Consider the following 23,159-nt stretch of genomic DNA (forward strand, 5'->3'; position numbering starts at 1 on the left):
GCTCAGGATGCCCGCAAGAGAGCCACTGCGTCTGCTTATTGGACAAGTGGGAAGCCTCGTCGGGGATTCTATCCCCTGTCGATGGGGAACGAGGAATTGAGGGGAAAAAGGCGGCTCGGGTGGATGGGGGCTAGAGCATTGACTCGCTGTGCTGGTTGTGATAGTGAATACGGGGACAAAGAAATTTGCGGAACAGAGGCAATACGGAGTTTTCGTAGGCCGTGTTTCCCCCTCCGATAGGCTCTCCACATCGAAGACGTCACTACAGGACATGGACGCCGCTGACCTTGTGTGCCAATCTCCGGATGACGTAGCGGATTGCGGAGAGCAGTGGTCTCCAAACGTCATGGCTAAGGGGCTGGATTGGGGACCTATCGAAAACTCGGAGGCCGGAAAGTGGTTACCAATATAAATGAAAAAGTACTAAAAAAATAGGTTGCATTAAGCATTAAATAGAGAAATTTATAGTAGAGCAAAATAATCGTAAGGCGAATGAATACATATTCTTCATTTATTCGAGTAATTTTTGGCTAAATATGACGTTAAAAAATAATTGTGACCAAGACATTTTACCAGACTTAAATAAAAGCGCACATGAACTTCGGCATATTCATACAGGGCAGAGAACTAAAGAGAATGGTAAGTCTGCTGATGATAATATGCGAGGGTTATGACACAGGACACCAGGCCCCATATTTATGAGAACGCCAGAAACTTCCATCCTAATTACACAGACATGAAGCAGGAAACTACGAATATTAATACTGAGGATGACAATGGAAGTATTATGGCGAGGGATCCCGCGGTTTTTTGCAGTTTTTTCTCATTCTTTCTGGTATCTACGTTTATGCTTTTAACGTGTGAGTCGCGGTCGCAATTTTTTTTATGCGCTCTTATTTTTAGCATTTGTAGCAGCGGGATACGGGCCGGGCGCGTGGAAAGACAGCTTTTATCTGTGGGCTGGACGGAACGTCTCCGGCTGGCCGGATATGGACCGCGGGCCGGGATTTGGAGACCCCTGACGTAGAGCATTGCGAAACCGAGAAAACGATCAACGAAAGTGTCCTAATCACTTTGTTGTACACTCATTGCCCTTGACGTTGTTATAGAGACAAACCTGAGTTCTTTTTACGTGAGCTTCAAGAAGAGTCTCACTTCTGACGTGGATATATATATTTTAAAAAAATTCATAGCTAATTGCTCGGCAATTGTGCTGCAGGTGAAACCTGTGGTTTCATTCCGATCCCTCTGTGGTTGACGTCTCCACTCTCGGCGCGCTCCGTCGGTGAGTTTTGCGACTGGTTTAACGTGTGTCATGTACATTCGATAGCAATTTCTGAAATTGAGATACCGGCGCTAACCCGTGATTTAAACCCCTGGCGCTCTCCCAGAACCTGTATCAGCAAATCAGCGTCGAGCCAGGGGGTGAGAAGTCATCACCTGACTCAGCCAAGAGGCATCAAGTTAATCGGCGGCTTCACTTTTCGGCTTCACAAATTTTTTTACCCCCTTCCCCCCTTTGACAATCAAATTACGTTTCACGTGAAAAAAACAAAGATCATGTAAAACGCCGTTAAACGTTTACTGATAGTTACGGGCAGGCACAGAATTTTTAACGCGTTTCAAAACCAAGGTGTCGTCGTTCCCTGCCATCTTCCTGAAATCGCACACATTGATCGCTTACAGAAAAATGGTCAGTGTTAGTTTTCACATTTCTGAGTGAGGCAATGTACATTAGGTTACCTCTAAAGTATTCATAGTAAAAAAACAATAAACGAACGTTATTGAAAAACATATCAGAGGTATCTGTTTAACGTCTTGGGCATCCTTGTGTGTTTGTTGGAGCTTTTGAAACACACCTAGACAACCGAGATACTCCAAGGCGTATTCACCGTCTTTGCGGTTTATATGGTTAGTGTTCATTTATAGTGGTTCTAGAGTGTACATAATCTTCGTATTAGCTTAAAGATGTGAGCATAACTTCTCAAGTGTGCGATTGTACGGACCTAGCTGGTGAGATGTAACTATAGTCTGTGACAGGTTAAGTTGCAGTAGATGCTCCGCCTCCAGCTTGAGCTTTTCGCCTTTCATAACAGTTCGTCGCACGCGCAATCAAAACACAGAGGAAGACAATGAGTGCATCCTATAGGCGGAGCTTTAGCGACTCCGACAAAACCTTTGTTTTAAGCCTCTTAAGCCTCTATGACAGGCAGCGCAGCAGCAGGACTGGCGGTCGTAAGCAACTTAAAAGCTGGTACTGTCAGTCGCAACGCACTCGAACGCAAATTTATGAACTTGCAGCCTTTTAGTGTGTCACCGATATAGTTATATTGTAGCAATGCGACGGCGCGCTGCGTCCGTCTACAATATGGAGTACTCTACGCACATGTATATTATATATCAAGGGTTGCCAAACTGCGGCCCTTCGCGGGTTGAAGTGCGACTCGCGGCTACCTGGTAAGGGTGCCCCCCTTCCCCTCTTGTACAACAAAACAGAACAAAAAGTTCCAAAATTTAAAGAAAATATAAATATAAAGCTCACAGTCTGCGGCATTGTACTACACTAAGTACATACGGCTGGACTGCTTTCTGACACATTGATGTGTCCAGCGGCACCGTTTCCTCCACTGTCAGTGATGTGATTGCTGCGCCAATTGCGCCAAACTGCGCCTAGGGGCTAACCCTGCTACATCCTGCTACATTTTACCAAAATATGGGTAATCTGCGCCAAGCCTGCGCCCAAGGGCCGATTTCGGTCGCCTTTCAAGACCGCAACTAAACTGAGAACCACAATTGGGCATGCGTGAGCTAGGTGGCGCAAGCGGCCTCCTCACACTAGAGTTCCTGTATGTAGCTACCTACGGTAGCAGAGTTGCGCATTCAGCCTCGGCGGGTAACCGTAGCGCCGGCTTTCCTGCACGCCCTGGATGCTTTGCTCCCCACGTGACTAAATTTGGCGAATAGCGGCGCTGCGCGCGCCGCCGCGCATGGAAAACAGAAAAAGAGAAGGAGGCGAAAGCAGGGAAACATACGCCGGGGCGCGAGCAACGTCGGCGGAGCGACCGTAAAGGTGGCTTTCTTGCACGGCACCGGATGCTTTGCTCCTCACGTGATAAATCTCGGCGAATAGCGGAGTGGCGGCGCGGGGAAAACAAATGCACAACTTTGCTCCCCCTTCGGGGGAGCGTATCGAGGAACTCTACCTAACACAAAGTACCCCGCGTCAATCGTCCATAACCACCCCCCCCCCCCCCAACCCCCCCACCCCCTCTCTTGTATGGTTTTTCCCGCCGTCTCGCGTTTAGCGCCCTCGTCGTCTCAGGAATATCTTTTTTCTAATTTTTTCAACGATAGATGCGGACAGTGCGGACGCTCCGACGCTAGTGTGCCGGGTGCCAGGAATGCCGTTATGCTGTGAAACAAAACCACGTTTTTGCACGGCGAGAGTTAGTTTATGAGCTGAAACGCTCGCGCTACCACAATCACTGGTCGCGCGACGTCGGGTGTTGTCGTCCCCACGTCGCTACAGATATGGCGCTTTCTAAACGTATTCATCGACATTCCTGTCTTTGTTTATATCATACTCTAATACAAAAATCCCTCTTTGACTCAATGACTGCTTATCGAAATATTAATTACGTAGGTTTCTCTCGGTGGGCTTTCTTTCGAGAGAACCCCGGTACGTGAAAAATCTGCCGCGAAAGAAAGTTGGTGAAGAGAAGAGAGCTAAAGCAAAGAAAGCTGTGTCTGTACGCTGAACCCGCACAGCGCGCTTGTTCGTCTCGAGTTCAGTCGTTGCACAAAGTGCTCCAAGAACTTTTTGACCCTGGCTCGCGCTGTCATGCATCCATGCGCTCAGGTTCTTTTTTTTTTTGTGTGTGTGTGTGTGTGTGTGTGTGTGTTTAGCTTGTTCTCGCCTTCCGGCCTGGCAAGCACGCGCCGCTGGACTGTTTTTTTTTTTTTTTGTCGTATGCTGGACAGTTACATTTTGCATACTATGACTACGACAGAGGCACCAGCCGGGACGCTTTCAATTCATTGTTTTACGTTTGCTTACTTTTGATGAAAATCTGGCACGTCGGGAACCAGTAAAACAGTAGCATGCGTTCTTTTCAGAATTGCTCGGCAACGCCTACAATACACTTGTGGGATGTCTCAGCAGTAAAAACACAAACAGCGAGTTCCGTCAGAACACAGCACAAGGTGCCTTTCGTTTGTCTACCACTTAAAACAAATATTTTTAGTTTTCTAAGAATATCTGCTCTAAAAGCCACTTTTGCTGCTCCGAAACACTCTTCTGGCTGCTCCAAAACACTGTTCTGGCTGCTCCAAAACACTGTTCTGGCTGCTCCAAAGGCCACTTTCGCTGCTCCAAAACACTGTTTTGGCTGCTCCAAAAGGTGCTCCGAAATGGCTTAGGCCAATCACATCACTGCACTGTTCTAAAAATAATTCCGAACTGTATACGCATAACAGACGTCAGGGGCAGTGACTGGACGAAGAGCCATGCATTAATTTTTTTCTTTGTGGTTTAAGAAAAGTTCCGCTGCCTGCTATTATTTGGTGCAGTCGACAGTTCCACTTTTCCCCGCTGGAAAGGACTGCCCCCTCCATATCGTTTCTTTTAAAAAAAGAAAGACCCCCCCCCCTTTTTTTTTTAGGTTTTCTGAATTTTTGTAGTTTTGTCTGCGGCTCTATTCCCATGTAACTCTGGCCACCCCTGCGATATATTATCCTATTAAACTCTCTTTTACTTTATGTGCTTGTGTCGAAACCCCGGCAGTTCAGAACCCTAGCTGCCTAGCAACCTTTGAGCGACCCAACCAAACGCATTTTCAGTCAAATTAATCACCCAATGTAGAAAAACAAAATTCAATCTGCGTCGGTAAACAAACGTTAGGTTTAATTCTATATTATCTCGAGAACGTTACCTCATCCTTTGAATATAATTCGGCAGTATAAATTATTCTGGTCTTCAGTTGAACGCGGTCATTATATGGACTCATGGCGACAAAAATGAACTAAGGAACGGAGGGATTTTTTAGAGCGCAGCTTTTAGACGCCTGTTTCGGGCTTGAGCGGCGTCGCCGTCGGCGTAACCGCGCGTTGCATTGTAGGAACGTTTTCATATTGACGTTACATGTTACGTCACGTGCGACGTCAGGAAGGCGAAATTTTCCCGCTAAATTTGGCGGCAAATATTACGCTAAATTTAGCGGAAAAATGTTACCCTCGTGACGTCACACCTGACGTCACATGTGACGTAATTTGACGTAACACGTGACGCCACTCAACCCGGGAAAGTGTCCCCGTTAAATTTAGCGGGAAAGTTTTACTCTCGTTACATCACACGTGACCCTCACTTCCGTACCCTCCCCTCCTCCTCTTCAAGAGCTGGCTTTAATTCGGCATAACAGAGAATTGTAAATGACTTTAATATTTGTTTTATATTTTATTCGAGATATGTGATCAACATTAAAATTTACTGGTCAAGTTAGTAAAACAGAACTTCAGCCAGCATAAGAGTTAGCTGTAGCACGTTTACGCGGCTCTTCTACTGTGAGAATTCATTTGACGGTTCCCTACATCCACCGCGCATGAATAATGTTTTGTAGGAACGTCACATAGATAAAATTATCGCGATGACGGACTCCGCTTTGCTTATCCTCGCCACAACTGCCTTTTAAATTTTGATTTAAGAAATCTATTTCTTATTTTTTTCAACTTCAGATTTTGTAGGAAATGTCGGAATATTTCAAATAAACGTATTTTCTCTCCATCTCCCCACAACTGCCTCGGAAGTCTATGACATCAATTTACCCAAGACTGCCCGCGATTCATATGGAAGCATTGTTCATGCTAACCTCTGCTTCAAAATGTTCATAAAATTCGGACACGAAGCAGCAAATGTCAACAATAAAATTCGGCTAGTTTTTTTTATTTGCTTTAGTAACTGTAATAATTTATGTCATACCCATCAGTACGTTCACACACTGTTTCTGGTGTAGTAATTTAATACACTTATAAACATAAAATATGTTTATATGTATTTATTTTCGTAGTTATGACTGTGCCCATACTACTCTGTACGCAAAAACTTCAAACTTCTAGAAAAAAGATTAAATAAAACACGAGTATGAAATAAAAAGATTAAAGACAAACTAAAAGCAATAAAGCCTAACCTTGGCACTCGTTTGGCGATTTAGGACGAAGAAACCCGGACTCTGGTCAAGTAAGGTCCCGTTTAGGTCTACCTTGGCATCTTCTGGCTTTTTAAGGTCCTAAAGCCCTAGACAAAAACAGATTTAACCCCAAAAACCGTGCTACATATCTTCCCCTTCCTTAAAAAAATTTTTTAAATAAAATACTATTTCACTGACAGACCACCTTAAATTAACTTACCCAAAAGGAAGCGAATTGGCCGTCATGTCATTGTGTCTCCTACGTCGTGACTTGCATCCGCTTGTGAAATCTGTCGCACGTCAAGTATACAAACACAAACTGGAAATTGTTCGATATGTCGGGGGCAGGTTCCGTTGTCCGCTTCGAAGGAGCTCACATAGGGACGCCGGACGCTTCGGAAAAAAATGCAGGACACGCGCGTGCACAAACTTTTCTACATTGACATTTGCATAAAATAAGAACTCTCGGAAACCATTGGCACCACTCTTTTTCTTCTAGAAGCGAAGGCGGAGTTCCATCAGGGATATGTTTTGTGATACTTTCTTACAACTGCGCGCCTGCTCGACACTGTGTCAGTGTATCAAGGTTTGTTGTGGCAGTCACGAAACACGGACGTCTCTGGCACCGGGCGATGAGTCGGCGAGACGAGTGCGGTCGACGGGGCGGACGGCTTTTATATGTACGCCAAGGGCGTCGGCCTAAACTTGCCGTTGTATGTGACGTGGGCTGCCGGTGGCAGGGCCATGACGCTCTCGGACTTGTGGAACTGCCCCATGTGAGGGTCGTGTAGGCTCGTGGTGTCCATCTGCTTCTTCAGCACGCTGGACACCTTGCGGCGGTACCACAACACAAGCGCCAGCACAATGATCGCGAAGATGGCCGTCGTGGAGAGGCCCACGATGAGGATGTTCCGGCGTGCGTGACCGTCGCAGTCAAGGTCGTAGTGGGATAGCGACCGAAGTAGTTCCTGGCTCAGGTGGGGTGGACTGTGGCAGCGGACGTTGGTCCAGTTCCCGTTGTGGTCGAGCGCGCGTAGAAGGTCCCAAAGCCAGATGACGCTGCAGTTGCACACCAGTGGGTTGTCTCGGATGTCAAAGGAAGCCAGCTGGTTCCAGGGCAAAAGGTCCGGATGAAAGGACTCGATGCCGTTGCCTCGCAGGCTCACCCTGGTCAGCTGACGCAGATTGCTGAAGGTTCCGGGTGCCAGAAAGGTCAGCCGTTTGTTGTCTTCGAGCACTATTTGCTCGAGCTGAGTAGACTGGCTAAAGGCAAGTTCGTCAACTATCTCGAGAGATTCAGCGCGAATAATGTGGAGACGCTTGAGGTTCTCCAGAGCTCTCAGGTGTTCCTCTGTGAGACTCCTGAACCCGTTTCGGCCGATATGTAACTCTTCGAGCCGATGCAAGTCTGACAGGGCCTCGGCTGGAAAGATGGCCAACGCGTTGTCTTGCAGGCGAAGTGAAGAGAGGGACACGAGGCTAGAGAAGCACCCTGGTTCCAGGATGGCCGTGTTGCAACGTTCCATGACGAGCTCTCGGAGGCGGACCAGGTGGCTGAACGCATTTTCTACTACCGTTGGGATAGGGTTCTGCGCCACGTCCAGAGCGAGCAAATGAGGGATGTGGTGGAACGCCGGCGTGGGGATATGACTGAGCCTGTTCTCGCGCAGCACCAAGGATTTCAGACGGTGCAAGCCCACAAATGCATCCGGGTCCACGCGGGAGATCTGATTTTGGGAGAGATCCAGCCGCTCCAGACTCCGCATGTCGTGAAAGGCCCTGGACGGCACGTCGGCAAGTCCATTGCGACGCATCTGAAGCTCCAGGAGCCCTCGAAGCCCCTTGAAGGTGTCCGCCTCTACTTCCACCACGGCATTGTTGTCTAGCAGGAGCACCTTGAGCTCTGCCAGAGGAAAATTACCACGCCCCAGCGTCCTTAGCTGGTTGTAAGAGACATCTAGGGACTCGAGCTGTTGGTAGACGCTGAAGGCGGACAGGATGTTCTTAATGTTGTTCCTCGTCAGATGCAGTTCTCGGATCTCAGGATTGAGTGTGATGGGGATGACGTCGAGGGCGGCGCCCGCGCACTGTACTGTGAGCTTGTCATCATTGCAGACGCAGCGGACTGGGCAGAAGGCGTGGGCCCGCGCTGCCACAAAGCCCAAGAGCGCGAGCAGAGCCAGCAGCTGGGGAACACTCGGAGGTCCTCTCTCCCGCGCCATGGGCTACAGCAGCGGCTGCAGTTGGTGCTGCAAAGATAAAAGTAGACGGAAGCATCACAATTCTGCTCAGGCTGCATACAGCAAAACGTGAAAGTTGAGACATCCCCGACATGAAGGTACTCTATATTTTCTAGTTGGTATTTTCCTCTTTTTCCGTGTTTTCCGTGGTCTGATTTACCATGCCACTCTCTTTTCTCTTATCTTGTATTTATTAATTTTGTTTCATGTATTAAGATTTACAAAGTGAGCAAAATATAACATGTGCTCTATCGGCTTCTTTACTAATTTATTTTTTCTCCCAATTTTGAAAATAACTTTGATTGACGGAAATGAAACAACATATTTATAACGAAGCTTTTTAATAATTTAAAATGCTAAAACATTGCCTCACGATTTCATGCATTTTTATTTCCCGAGTCTGCCACTTCTAATTCACGTAATAAAGTTTACTGAAATATTTGCTTGCTTATAAATTCTTCGTTTATCCTTATATTTCTTAAGGTGGAGGGGGGATGAAAACGTTCATATTTCAAACGTTTAGTACAACCTTAGGAAGGTGGGCGAGCGAAACTCTGTAGCTTTTGAGCAGTGCTTTTTTTGCTTGAGTCATTTTTGCCACCTATTTCTACAGAACCTATGATTTTATTACCGTGCATTTGTTCAGCCTTGGTCTTGCGAAACAATCTACCAAAATCCGCTTATGTGCGACATCACGGCAAACAAGCGTTTGTTTGCGTAAGGATACTCTCTGAATGGTACAAGTTGAAACAACACTAATCCCCCTTTGCGTCTTGTAAATCACGCGACATTCAATATTCACCGAACGTGCGTGAAGACACACAGTACGGGAGAGTTTATGAGAAAAGCCGCATTGTGTGCTGACGGCACATGCTCGATGAAGTTGGGTTCACCAAATTCATCGAAACTAGTGTGACCCGCAACGCGTCTTCGACTGGTGTATTTAGTGTCCTGTTACGCCCGTGCCTAAAAGGTAGTCCCGAAGTGGCAAAAAATGATGTCAAAGAAGGCAGCGTGTTTTGCTGTCAGATGTCACGATCCTGGCGGTCGGTAGCAGAAGTCCCTGTAGAAAAAAGTGCGAGCGAACGCGAATGTTGTTGTCGTCGGGAAGCGCGAAATCCTGGCTGCCGAGGCTTCCGTAGTCTGACAAGCTGGAAAGCGCCCGGCAGCAGAACAGGCGTGACCCCGAAAAAATGAAGCGCCCACGTTCTAGGACACGGTGAAGCCGTACACCGTGGACGCGTTCCAGGCACCTTGATCGAAACACGCGTGGCGCAATATAGTAAGGAGAAACGCGTCAGAGGGAGTTCAGCATACGTTCCTTAGCATTTCCTTCTGACTATAGCGCCTGCAACGCGCACCTCCAGCTGGTGTGTTTACCGAGACTTAAGAAGTGGTCCCTTGATTTTCGCCTACTGACGCTACAGAAGTGTCAAGCCGTCACCAGCCGCGACTCCTGGCGATGTCACAACAGCAGTGGTAGATGCGACAGATGTCCATTCTGCTGCAAGATGCTCTCCAGCGTGACAGTGTGTTGAAGATTCAGCAGGCAGAAATTGGGATTCCGAGAAAAAAAAAGGACGCTCGCGTTCGCTCGAACGTTTTCTGAGGGTACATCTAGAGTCGACCGCCAGGATCTCGATGTCCGACAGCATGACGTCGTCTGTGACGTCAATAGTCTCCACTTCGGTTTCGCCTTCCTATGTGTGCGCTATATAGACCGCTATACACACCAGTCAAAGACGAGTTTCATGCGTCTTATTTCTGACCTAGAGCCCGGAAGCATGAACCAGACGGGTGAAGGCCTTTGGCGGCTTACACACGCGTTGGCTCCAGAGCATCCAATCTTTACTCCCCGACATTCCCCTCTGCAAAAAGAATCGGGGAGTTTGACCTAGATATTCCCCATCAAACAAGAAGTCGAGAAAAAAAATATCCGAACGATTTGCCAGGAGCATTCCAATCTCGGCCGCCACCCCCTCCTCCGCCCCCCTCCCCAAAATAGGCGTATCTTTCTCGCAGCCTCGCCCGTCTGGGTTATAAACGCAGCGGAAAAGAGGGTTTCCATCTCTTCGACGCGATAAAGAGAGCTACAGGCATTCGAAGGGAGCGAAGGGAAATTTTTCTGACGGCTCCTTCAGAACGCGGCTAGGAGCACGGCTCGGAGATAGTGCACGTGGCAAGGAAAGCTTTAGAAGATAGTCGTGCCTTAACGTTGGTTTTACAAATTTCGGTTTTCAATAAAAGATGAGGATGAATGATCGCGGCATATTTCTTTTTGTAACAGATCGGCGCTAAACACGTACACAGAAAATTTTTTATCGAAACTTCGGTTGATTGTGATAATGTTTTGCTGGTATCTAGGAAGTCAACGTAAATTGTAATTTATTTGGGTAATGACACAAAGCACGAGAACACTGTCCTTTAAGGGATGTGTAAATCTCAGAAAGGGTCGTTGAACGAAACCGACATTTATCTCATTTGTGCTGTCAGGCTCTTGCTCAGAACAGCTGTTTGTTCAGAGAAAATAGAGTAAGGGTGCAATCTAGCTGCTGAATATAAACCATGTTGAATTAGCCTGAGACTGGGGTAGAAGAGCAACATCAAAACGCAGAAGGGACAAAGAAATATACCGGACGACATCTCGAACTCAATGCACTTCAACTGTATATGCTTTGCCCTTCTGTGTTGATGGCGATGACCTTGCGTTGTATAATATATAAGCAAGTGGACTAAATAAACGAGTTAGCTGAACTTCAGACGTCGTCCTTTCTATTGTCTGTCCCTTCTACGTTCTGACGTTTCTCTTCTAACCCAGTCTCAGGTTACTTCAACAGAGTTAACTGTTCGTCGTTTTTGTTTCATCTCGATTATTAATTTAATGCTCTCACGTCGCGTCGATTCAGTATAGACGCAGTTAAGCGCCAGCTATGATGCAGTAATGAAACTTGCAATAATTATTTCAAGCCATTTCAGATTACACGCCATAAGCGTGATATGCGGAATACGCTCTGCCGTTCCCTTAAATTCTGTTCTCATCAGACGTGTCTACGCGAAATACTTTTGATGTCAACGACACGCCTGCTGTCCCTGCGCATACTTTTAGAAAATGCACAAAATGCTCATGCTGAATAAGTACGCCTTCTCTTTTGAGGAGTATATTTCTCAGTCAAAATACACACAGCCCATCTCATATTATAGCATAACGAATGTATCTACCAAAAACTGCCGGTGAGTATGACGAGTATTTGGTGATGTTACAGTGACAGAGAGACTAACTCTTAGGGATGAATCTTGGCAGCGATTTTTTTAATTATAATAAGTAGTTTTTTTTTATTAAGACATCTTAAAAAAGTTTTAATTAAATTTTTTCTTTGTACTTGAGAAGAGGTCAAATAAAAGCATACGGTGTGTGCCCTTTATAAAAGCTCCTTGAGGAAATTCGCTTGGAAAGAAATGATGCGACTGTAGAACCTTCTGGAATATTATACTCCGCTAATAAGGTTACATGTCTTACTAAGCGGAGACGCGACGAACACTGTTCGCCAAGATAATAAAAGCATAACTTAGGAAACCAGTGAAATCTTCGACATCGCCGTTTGTTCACAAATGCGTCATATTCTGCTGAGTTGGTGACATTGAGACGCAAAAATAAAATCCTGCTAACGAGGTTTAATTGACATGCGGCAGAGCAAGTTTATTTTATATTATTTTTTTACTGTTTAGGGTAAGACGCAAAGATGAACGGAAAAGAAAAAGAGAGAACGTCGACAACCTAAAAGACAGTTCGGATTCTTCTTTAAAATAAAATAGTAAGACAAACAAAAAATCTATTTTGAGAAACCGGATTTCAGAAAGCGAAATGTTTGACGGGAAGAAAGAAGAGCAACTTAAAGTTACTGTCTTCACAGCGGGTAAAAGTCGACATTTTGAAGTGGCGCACGCGAAAAGAAGCTCAACAGGGAATTGAGCACTAGAATTGTGACCTCGTTACCAAGAGGACCGCAATCCAAAAGATCTTCCATAAAAAAAAAAAAAAGGAAAGATGATAAAATGACGGAGCTTTGGGGAAGCCTACAAACTTTCCACATCAGGGACAACCGAAAAAGGGGATAAAATCTTCACGTTTTATATTTGTCTGTTCGTAAACTTGTTATCGCCTCCAGTAAACTCGAGCGTGCTAGCGTCAATCAGGAGAGTTTTCGATTGTCCGCTACGCTAGATATGTAATATTGGGTTAGAGGACAAAATGAAAAAAAAGCAAAGTGTCCGGAACCGAATCTTAGGTTGAACCGATAAACGTCAATTAGAAATTACTGCTTCCCCGACCAGGCGCACAGTCACTTAAGTAAAGAAAATATATATATACCGCACTAATGAACCGCAATTAGGGGAAACAGCACACTCTATAGGTGGGTACTGCCGCCAATAATTTGTTTATTTTCTTTTGTATAATGTGTAGAAAAAATGCTCTTGAAGGTTTTTTTTCCAATTATCGATATCTCTTTTAAAATAAATTTAACACACACGAATCTCATATCATCGTGTGGTGTCTGATAGACTAGTGCCCGTAAGCAAACCGCAAATGTTTCATTTGGGTCGCAATCCGCGCGTTGAGCATCGATCTACCCCAGTCCACTAATTAAGGGATATTCATCAGCCACAATTTGTGAGAAGCTGTTGCGCCATTGCCACGTCTTCTTTCAAGTTTTTTTGTCAGATGTTCTAATGACACGTCCATACAAAATTACGGCAATAAGAGTATTGCGCAATACAAACGGGTAATGCTACATAAGTAGCATTACTGCTACTTATGTGCTAGTATTACATTTACACTGGAATTTTGTTGTTGTTGACTGAATGTACTTCTACGTTATGATGAAGAATTAAAAAAATGATTAATCTGTTTTTATTTTCGTGGCGCTACCTTTTTGATAATTCAATCAACTAAACTGAATCTACGTCAAAACGAGGATCACAAAGGCACGGTGTCAACGTAGCCGCTTGTAGCCGAATTCTGTATCACTATCCTGTTTTCAGCGCTCAAAACGTGTACACAATTTTCTTTCTTATGAATACAATGACGCTTAGCTTTGCAGTTGGCTACAATATCGACGTTCTAGAGCGCCACCCCCTCCCCCGAAAAATGGTAATAAATTGTTTTTACCACAAAAAAGAACTATCGCGGTACACTCAGTCTATGCCCAAATGTAGAGCTAGTGAAAAGGACCAGAGGCCAAAGTTTCAGAAGGAACTGTTCTGTTGTTTAAAAGTTATGATCACTTTTCAGCAACTTTCAATAGGCAAATGGGGTCTTTTCCGCCGTAATATTTGCGCTATTCAGCCCAATGCACACGAAAGCTTATTCGGCTATCATTTTCCCATCAAACATTTTCAAATATCGCTTATAACTTTTGAATAAACTAACGGCTCGTTTTAAAGTTTTGGCTCCTGGTCCGAGCCGCTAGCGCTACATCTGGGAAGAGACTGGATGTACGGCGATGCGTAGTTTAACCTTTCAAATAAAAAATAAAAAATACTGTAAACGATCTTGTGGTGAACACCGTGTACAGCCAAACCTGAACTATCTGCGACTCCAGCGACCTCTATCAGGAAACTATGGCGGCCTAAAACAAGTCGTACCGCTATGTACCCGATCAACGCACAACGCTGGGACATCAGCAAGTGAGCAATGGACTCCAAACGTTTGGCCCCGCTTTTCATCCTCCACGTTTCGAACCTGGGTGATGTGTTGGAGTACGCGGGCTTCCCGACGCTTGACTTTCTTCGAGGAAGCTACGAAAGGACTGGCTGCTCTCCTTCCGCGGTGCTGATGAGCGTTGATAAACGCGGAATATCTAGTTCACGCGGTTCCGTAGGTTGCGTGCTGAGCAACCTGGTTAACGAGCTTATACTACACAGTTGCGACAGACACACCGAGACAGCTGCTCTTTCGCGCAAACCACCGACAACATCTAATAACGGAAGGTACAAGAAACGAGCAAAAATTGTGAAAGTACCTGTACCGGCAAGTTTAGGTTTTTCTCGCGAGACGCTATTTGTTTCCCTGGAGTCGCGAATAGTTGGTTGCGATAAATGACGCGCGTCATGTGCGCAGCGCTTCACCGTCCTTCCTTTCTCCATCGCTGTCAAAAGGCGCTGCTCGACGCAGACACAATAAAAGCGCCGTGAAAACGCCCCGCGAAATGCAAGCTCGACAGTATCGACTGCGCCGTCACCGATCAATACGTTCAGGCGTAACTCACATCTTTTAGCAATAGGCACGCGACAACTTTCAAAAGCGGTACAAGGAGTGTAAATGGTACTAACAAACAAATTTACAAATAGAAAAAAAGGGGCTTGAGTAGCTATAGCATTAACAATTCGTTCCGCTCCAAGAAAAAAGAAAACAGCTCATTATATGATTAGCACGTAAAAATGTAATGCAACGCGCTATATAAACAAGAAAACACGTAAAATACCCTTAGAGAAATGTCACGACGACAGAACAAAGACATTCGAACCCGCACACGTTCTCGTCTCAAAAGATGGAACAATCGAATTTTCGCACGTGAACATCCATTACCGATTCTTTCTCTCTTTGACTCTCTGTCTATCTATTTCTTTCTCTCTCCTTCGAAAATTACTGTTCCCCGTCTATTGCTTCTTTGTCTTTGTCAGTCCGCGTCAAATCCTTCAGAAATAATCAACGAAAAATATTAAAAAAATAAAGAGGACGACAGCCAAAAATGAACTCCAGCTGACAAGCTCCGCGATGCCCGAGAATCGCGCAGATGGGAACAACGTCGATGTTTCGGCGCAAGCTCGTAATGGAAACCGCTCGACGACAGAGAGCCTACGTTTTAGAGAGGAAGCAACTAAAACCACGGAGAGCGTTTACAGTTTATTGGCAGACTCGCCCTGCGTAGACCCGTAGACCACGTGACACCCTAACCACTCTATAATCTAGGCACTCTACTCGACCAGGCCAGAGCGGGGTGCGAACAGCTATACCTGGCCCCTCACATCAGATAAACCCGGCACGTCGACACCAGGTTAGATGAAAATGTTAAAAGAAAAAAAGGGCGGTCCCAAACCGTGGGGAGGATTAACAAACGGGAGGATTAAGGAGTGCCGGAAATCGATACGATGTCCGCAATATCCACTGCGTGAGACGCGGCATAACCGCGGATATAAAGCGGCCTAAGCGGGACCCCGTTAACACGGGTGGCAGACCATCCAGTCCAAGCGCGGGGAGATTGCATCGATTGGATATCGACTGGCGTCTCCTCCTTTTGTATCTTGATTTTCTTCTTGACTCGTTCTTCTCCTTTCTTTTTTCATCATTGCAAGTTTTCTTGTCGTTTTTTTTAGCAAGGGGCGTAACATGATTGCATGTTGTCTGTGCTCAACTTTCGCACTGCAAACGGGAAGGCTCTCTCCTCGTGTTCATCAATGTTCCGAGATGGAGGGCCGTAAGATTTGTGAAAAAAAGTAGAAGAAAAAAAAAAGGGGGGGGGGGAGGTGTATTTCAATCAGATTATTTTTGTTTTAATTTGTTCTGAAATGACGTTAATGAGACCAAGGTCATTGGATGATTCGTGTCCCTCTCTTCTCTCGTTTGTCTACAACGAGCCGCTTCAAATCGAACCGATATTTCCTAGTGCGACGAATGAAATCCTAATGACTATCTGCGTACTACCCGATAGGGAAAAGGTTCTCTTTTTTTCTTTTTTGCTTTATATTAGTCTCCGGAAAGAAGATGCCGAAGTGCGAGACTCGAGAGATAGGGAGCGCTTGACGTGGAAGTCTAATCTGTTTCCAGCGGATGAAGTAAAGAACCTAAATTGGGGCATTACATGTCTGATTTAGACAAAAAATCGGTATCACGTTTTTTTTTTTTTTTTTTTTTTAATTTTGAGCAGAAAACGGATATCGCACTCCATCAGCCTTTCTTAGACTCGAATCGAGGACGGACAATTACAAATTTAAAAAAAAAAAAAAAACGAATGCAGGTAAATCTTTTTCTCCCGATTGAATTCGTGCCTTCGCTAGGAGCCGAGCGAATTCCAGAGAAGATTAGATTCCTCGTACTTAAAGTGAATAGATTTTGTCAAACAAAGAATCGGCGCTTGCTTAGGGCACCATTAAATAAGCTAGGAAGGTATGCGATTTTTCATATAGCAAAGCGAACAATGTTGTTTAGCATTCTTTCTATGCTCATAAACTTCAATTTAGAAAAACGTTTTTTTTTTTTCGCACGTCGTCCGCCTTTTGCTTGACAATTTAGAACATATGCAGAAGTCATCTATTTTATTGTTTTTTTTTATTTCCTTGAAAATAATAAAATGTGTGTAACCCCCAAAAAAACTAAGGTGTATATCAACAACATAGATAAATATACGAACTGGTATGCACTTAGAAGCTACCAAATTTGCACTCATTCGCTACTTCACAATTTCATTCGTTTTCTAACCTCTGGTGCTTTTTCTACGGATCACATAAAACGAATTCAAAAACAAAGCACCAAACATCCGGGAAAGCCGAGGCCAACCGCTAGTTTGAAGAACCCAGCCACTATTTCAACAAAGTAGCTGCCGGCACTTTACGCCGAAAACAGACCCTGATGAGTTGTTCAAAATTGAAATGAGGAAGCGCGCTCTGCGTATGTTATGTCAGAGGCCCCCAGAGATAGGCAATAAAGCGCGCGAGACAAGGATGCTCCTTAACCTCTTCAAAAAGCCGACCGCCGGAAAAAGAAAGACAGACACGCAAAAGCTTCAAACTCCATCTTCTGTATCGCGCACACGCGTAATGTTTATGATAAAACCGCGGCTACCGAAGCCGCTCGAGAGGTTATAGCAAAGACGGCGAATACCCGCCAATTTGCGAGCCTCCTGCTCTTTGCTGCTGCTGCTCCAGCATTGGGAGAGACGACCACTCGGAGCGCAAAGCCAGGGCGAATCACAGGCCGCAAAGAGTGCCCCAAAATATTCAGCGAACGGTCGTTGGGGCAGCGAGGCCGTATTCGCAATTTAAGTTGATTTATGCCCTCCAAATTCCGACCGTTATTGTTTCAGGACGAACGCAATTTTGGGAAGCCTTCGCCATTTTTTTTCAAGTACTATTTTTTATGATCTCTCTCTCTCCCTCTTTCTCTTTCTTTTTTTAAACGAGCTTATTCCGTGGCCCACACTTTCTCGCCAGCTCACTTTCACTGGAACGCACTCAAAAGATTCCTGGATGCAATCTTTTTCCATAGTGCTTTTTTGCTTTTGAGAAGGCATCGGGCAGCTACTTCGCGAGGACGATAATTGTTTTACTGTTTGTCCTGGTTTCTTCTTTTTTTCCGGAAGCAAAGGAGAAGTATGCGTGGAGAAAGCGAGGGGACCGGAGCCTTCAATGTGTAATGAGCAGTCTTAATTTTAATTTCGGCCGCTCGCGCCGCCGGCTGCATACCTGAAAGTAATATCTTTATTTATATTTTCTATATTATTTTCACGGTCCTCGGACGATCGTTATCTCCGAGATGAAATATGAAAGTCCTCTTCCGGGGAATTACGAGAATCTCTCCAGACAGCTGAAAAATAACTTCGCATCTTTACGGGCTTGTTTCTGAACTGGTAGCTTGTTCCGTTTAAAGAGAAACAAAACATTCGAGGACCTGGAAACCATCGCTTTCGTTTTTGTCTGACCGCGCGCGATGCTCTTTTCAACCCCATAGTTAACAGTAGATGCTTAAAAACAAAGGGAGAGCGAACAACTGAAATGTGCAAAAGCAAATCGGAAAAAAATTTGCAGGACGCAAACCGCAAGGGTGCTTCCCCTCATGCGAGCTATTCGCGCAGAGAAGCCCAACTCCGGAAAAAATTACTTGCGCTAGTTTTATCGGCAATGGGATGATAAACAGCTATTGAAGTTAAGTTTAAACTCTTTCCCCGCCTACTGTAAAGCACTACCTTTACTTGCAGTATTTTCAGCTACCGTATAATCACAATGGTATGTTGGTAGACTTGATCGTTTTCTCAAGAGCACGTTAGCAGGTCGAGCTTCCCTTGCTGGTTGTGCCCCCTCACGCATGTATTATTCTACGTAGTTCAAGGTGTCGTTTAATACATAAACTAAAAGAACATTTGCATCAAAACAACAGAAAACAAGTCAAGCCGAGAATCACTAAAGGACTAGTACTTTTCGGCAAAAACACTTCTAGCAATTTTCTCACCGCCAAAACCAAGCGAAACATTTCAAGGCGAATTGTAATACATATCTAGAATACGCGTAATTTCATTGGCGTGTTCTCTTAAATGTCATGGTAGCACCACTCAAGGCGAAAGTATCCTCTTAAACCTAGATGCGATACTCTCTCTAAAACCGAAAAAAAACAAACCCGCCCATCCCAATAAACGAATCATTTCGGTAAGCCCTCGCGACGGAATTCCTTTTAGCCACTGTACACCAGAGATTTCGGAAAGCAACAATGAAACGTCCGAAAACACGTTTGCCTACTGGTGCGTTCATAGAGCGGCTTAAGCAAATCTCGCTCTGAATTGACACACGACTAGAACTGCTCCCTCCGGGAGAAAGAAAGAGACAGAGAGTGAGAGTACTTGCCAGACACAAACTCTGGAATTCCCAAGCGTCGGCGTATATGCAGATTAGGTTTAGCGGTCATCTTCCGCACGACCTTCCGGTGCGGTTACGAATGACAATGAGGGGCACACACGCAGCCGTGGCGGCGGCGGAAAGCTGGGCTAATTGGAAGAACTGACCGTAATTGGAGACAGGGCTTTCGATTCCCTCTCTCCACCCCCCTCCCTCTCTCTCTCTCTGACTCGCTCTCTTCCTTTGTCTCTCCACTTGTAGACCGCAATTGCGCAAGTTTGGTTTCCGATTGCGCTCCAACGCGCGTTGTTGGCCCGCCGCCCGCGTTCCTGTTTACCATAAACCGCTGGGAACTTTTTCGGGAGGGGAACAATTATCCGTGTCCGGTTGCGAGTTGTTTCCGAGGATTGTCGTGTTTGTTTCCGAGTTGGGTTTGCCCACGGGTTGTTCGTCCTGTAAACGGCGCCGCTTGTTGATTGAATTGCGAGCCTCGCGCGTGGCCGCGTGGCCGTTCGGGCGGGGAACCGTTGCGCGCCGAGAATTTGTTCCACGCTTGTTGTATGTGGGTCATCGGGAGTGTCGGCGTGCGGGTTTCGCTTGACCTCTATTATTGATAAGTCCGCGAAGATTACTGCTATTGTGCGACAAGAGTCGACCTTTTTTTTTACTAGCACGGGCGGTCAATCCGCGTTCGCTTTCGCTTTATCTGCCGGCATTTGAGCAATTGACGCAGATACGCAAGCAAATGAACACCTGTGCGGTCGTGTGTCACTACTGCGTGGTGCATGTTAAATACCCCAGGCTAGAGATTGTACCGCACTGGCTAAATTGGTCGTCTCCAGCGACTGACTCGTCGCAAGTTTGAAATGGCTGACCAAGCTACACCCCTGTCTATTCACACAACCCCAATTATTACTTTGAGCACCTGTGTACGGGTGCCGCAAAAACAGCCGGCCAAACCAGTAATGCGGGTTGTACGGGAGATGCGCTTTATAGAGACCATCCCACTAGTCGCCTTCCGTGTGCCGCCAATCTTTTTCTACTGGGCTTCAAAATGCGTTTTATGCCTGCCTAGTATAACTCTCCTGCCGAATAGCAGACGCCACGCATGGGTCTACAGTCCGGTGGCGCGGCATTTTTCACCTCAGAGATCATCATTGCTGAGGTGCATGCACAGTATATTTCCTACCTATATGTCGCACCTTTGTATAGGTTGCACACCTTTTATACAGGCAGAAATTTGGGGAGAGGAGGACATGAGCTTGCGAGCGTACTTTAAATGACCGAGCTAGGTTTGGAATGATTAGTGGGTGGATGCACAGCACGCGACATAAATACGCAATGTCAGACACAACGTAAGAAAGACAGGGCGAGGGGGAAAAGAGCGGAAAACTCGGAAAGCTGAAGTGGAGAGAAGCGACCTCCTTTCCACCAGGGCTTTTTTCTTGCGTGCCGCCCTCCTTGTCCCCCTAGTACTGTCTTCCTTACGTTGTGTCTGACGATAGCGGCCTGCGTCTCTACTCGCTTTTCGAACGCGTTCACACGCGAACGCCAGTCGCCGGCGTCGGGCGTTTTAAAGCGTTCAAAGATTGAGTAGAGATAAAGGCAACTAGCTTTGCGTTTACCCGCTACTCCTTCTAACCAACAAAGCTCAGTGATCTGTCTACCCGGAGCGCTCTCATATCCTCTACTCCCTTAATATCTACCCGTATAAAACAGGCTACCTTTTTTTTAAAGGTCGCCACATACGTTTTGTTTTTGCATAAGTCCAACCTAGATATTTGTGCGTTCGGCGCGGCGAAAATGCATTGAAAAGCTAGCGTATGTGTACTATAATCTCAATATTTGACAAATTTTCGAAGTTAGGTTCAATGAACCGAGCGAAAGTTGCATATAATTCGCATCGTTGTGTATGATGAAAGTTTTGGAAGAATAAACCATGCCTTACAAGGCAAAAAAACAAGCTTTTTGTGCGCAAAATAGATTCGTTTTTTATTAAGTGGAAAAGTAGCTGAAGTGCCGATTGAAGGGCACGTAGACAAGATAGCTTGCAGCAAATAATAATAGATAACTGCTAAACTTTTGAGTACTCATTACAAATCGCTAGGCATTAGGCATCAACATATATATCGTTACTTTAGAGACAAGAGCACGGTATTCATTGCGAATATCAGTAGGTCACACTCTACGTAGAAACATGTGAGTGAATACCCAAACCATCTTCGACGTTCGTGTTTAGGCTGCGTAATGTAGGTCTGCTTTTAAAAGTATCGCGACACCGGTTTCCGCAGTAGGCGAGAAATTTAGCCAGTGCAGTACGACAGCTAGCCTTACGTGTTTGACGCGCATCACGGAGTAGTGATACGCGACTGCATGCCGCTGTGATGCTAATCCAAACATGAGCCAGCTTACGCATAACAATATGTGCAGATATCATTGCGGCGGTATACACAGAGCAGAGCCAAGTACGGTGAACGAGGCGAAAAGCACCCAGACAGTGAAGCTGCAATGTTTTCTGTATTGTAGTTGACCTCAACTTAACGTGGACAACGGCGAAGACTACAAGCGGACGTTTTAGTTTTAGAAGGCCCCTTCGCTGCACCAGCGCATCTGCAGGTAAAGCAGCGCGTGTGACTTGCCTATGTTCATCGTAAATTAGAAGGAGGAATACATGGATGGAGAATAGGTTGTGCGAAGTGTGTGCTACAAAAGTTACGCGCTCAGCAGCAAATTCACTACATAGGCAGTCGATGGGACGTCAGGTCGAGAAGTATGCAGGGTTTCTTGCGAAACAAGGGCAAACATTTTTTTTTTTTTTTTGCAGAAGTTACTTGTGGCATGAACAATCACAGATTAATGTCGGGATGGTCTCCGTCAAACGACCCGTATAAAAATATAAGCGTTCCGTATAATTATGTTTTTAATTACTTCTTAGTACGTCTATATTTTATAAATAACTTGAAAGGTATGGTTTACTATTAAAAACATCCTGGGCATTACCGAAATCCAATAAATCAGTGCAGGCCATAAATGTGTAGGGCATGTACAAAATGTTACGGCGTTTCGAAGAAACACTCAGTATGGACGCGTCTTCAAGGTTTGGTTTCCTCTCAAAACGCATCTCCGCGCAAACAATTCCTCACAAAATTGGTGTTGTTGTTTTCAGAAAGGCAATCAGCTTTGCCTTTCTATACAGTACGTTCTATGATTGCATTCTGTTATATCGCTGCCATGTTCCTCTCCTTTCTTTTTCTTTAATACATCATATAGTTGTCAGTCAGCAGCGCGTCTTTTCCCTGTGCTCATTTCTTGAATCCTGTACCTTTGAGCACTGTTTTTGATCGTGCATAAAGAAAACGCAGTTAAACACCGACCTCATTTCAAGGTTTAAGGTTGCAACTGGATCTCTTTTTTTATCTAACAATAATTTCAAGGGCACCGTCAAATGCTCTGGAATAATACTAAAAGTGAAAGCAAGCGACGCATTAAGTAAATATCGGAGATTGTACCCACCAAGCGAGGGCCCCCAAGTTTATTCGATTAACTTCCGAATCGAACAGCTTACCAATAACTTAACCAAACATTCCCAAATTTAGTTTTATCCTATCGACTCGAACAAAGATTTCTTTGCTCCAAAATCTTGCCAATGATTTTCCTCTTTTCAGTGCAAAAATTAATAAAAGTTTACTATGAACATTTGGGCATAAGCCATTTTATGGCGCTTTTTTCAGGGCTAACTGAATGCTCCCCCTTATTTTCATATAAAAGTTTGTAAATATACTCTGGAATCTATTTTAATATTAGAAAATGAAACACGTTTACAATCCTCTCTAATGCCCAATTACAGCGCACTTCTTAAGGAGGAGGAGGGGAAGGCTCCCCTCTCATTTAGCGGGGAAGTTTCACCAAATTTAGCGGGGAAATGTTTGCGCTAAGTTTAGCGGGAAAATGTTCCCACTATTTTTGCTAAATTTAGCGGTGATATATTTCTTCTAAATATAGCGGGTAATTTTTCCGCTAAATTTAGGGTAACAAGGGTCACGAGTGACATCATTTGTGACGTCCCAGGTGACGTCACGTGTGATGTCATTATGGGAAGCGTTTCATGTTGCAACGCTCAGTTTCGCCGACAGCG

General features: G+C 45.2%; 1 protein-coding gene across 1 annotated transcript in view; it reads right to left on the reverse strand.

Annotated features, from left to right (window-relative positions):
- Positions 1 to 8,431, reverse strand: part of LOC8024576 (leucine-rich repeat-containing protein 4C) — a 40,263-nt gene extending 31,832 nt beyond the window's left edge. Inside the window, exon 1 of the mRNA XM_042293914.1 lies at positions 6,403 to 8,431. Coding sequence (XP_042149848.1) covers positions 6,857 to 8,404 — 1,548 coding nt within the window. The 5' untranslated portion in view covers positions 8,405 to 8,431 and the 3' untranslated portion in view covers positions 6,403 to 6,856. The remainder of the gene's footprint in view (positions 1 to 6,402) is intronic.
- Positions 8,432 to 23,159: the final 14,728 nt, after the last annotated feature.

This window comes from Ixodes scapularis, unplaced genomic scaffold (assembly GCF_016920785.2).
Source record: "Ixodes scapularis isolate PalLabHiFi unplaced genomic scaffold, ASM1692078v2 PGA_scaffold5__190_contigs__length_132052651, whole genome shotgun sequence".
In the NCBI taxonomy this organism is placed as follows: domain Eukaryota; kingdom Metazoa; phylum Arthropoda; class Arachnida; order Ixodida; family Ixodidae; genus Ixodes; species Ixodes scapularis.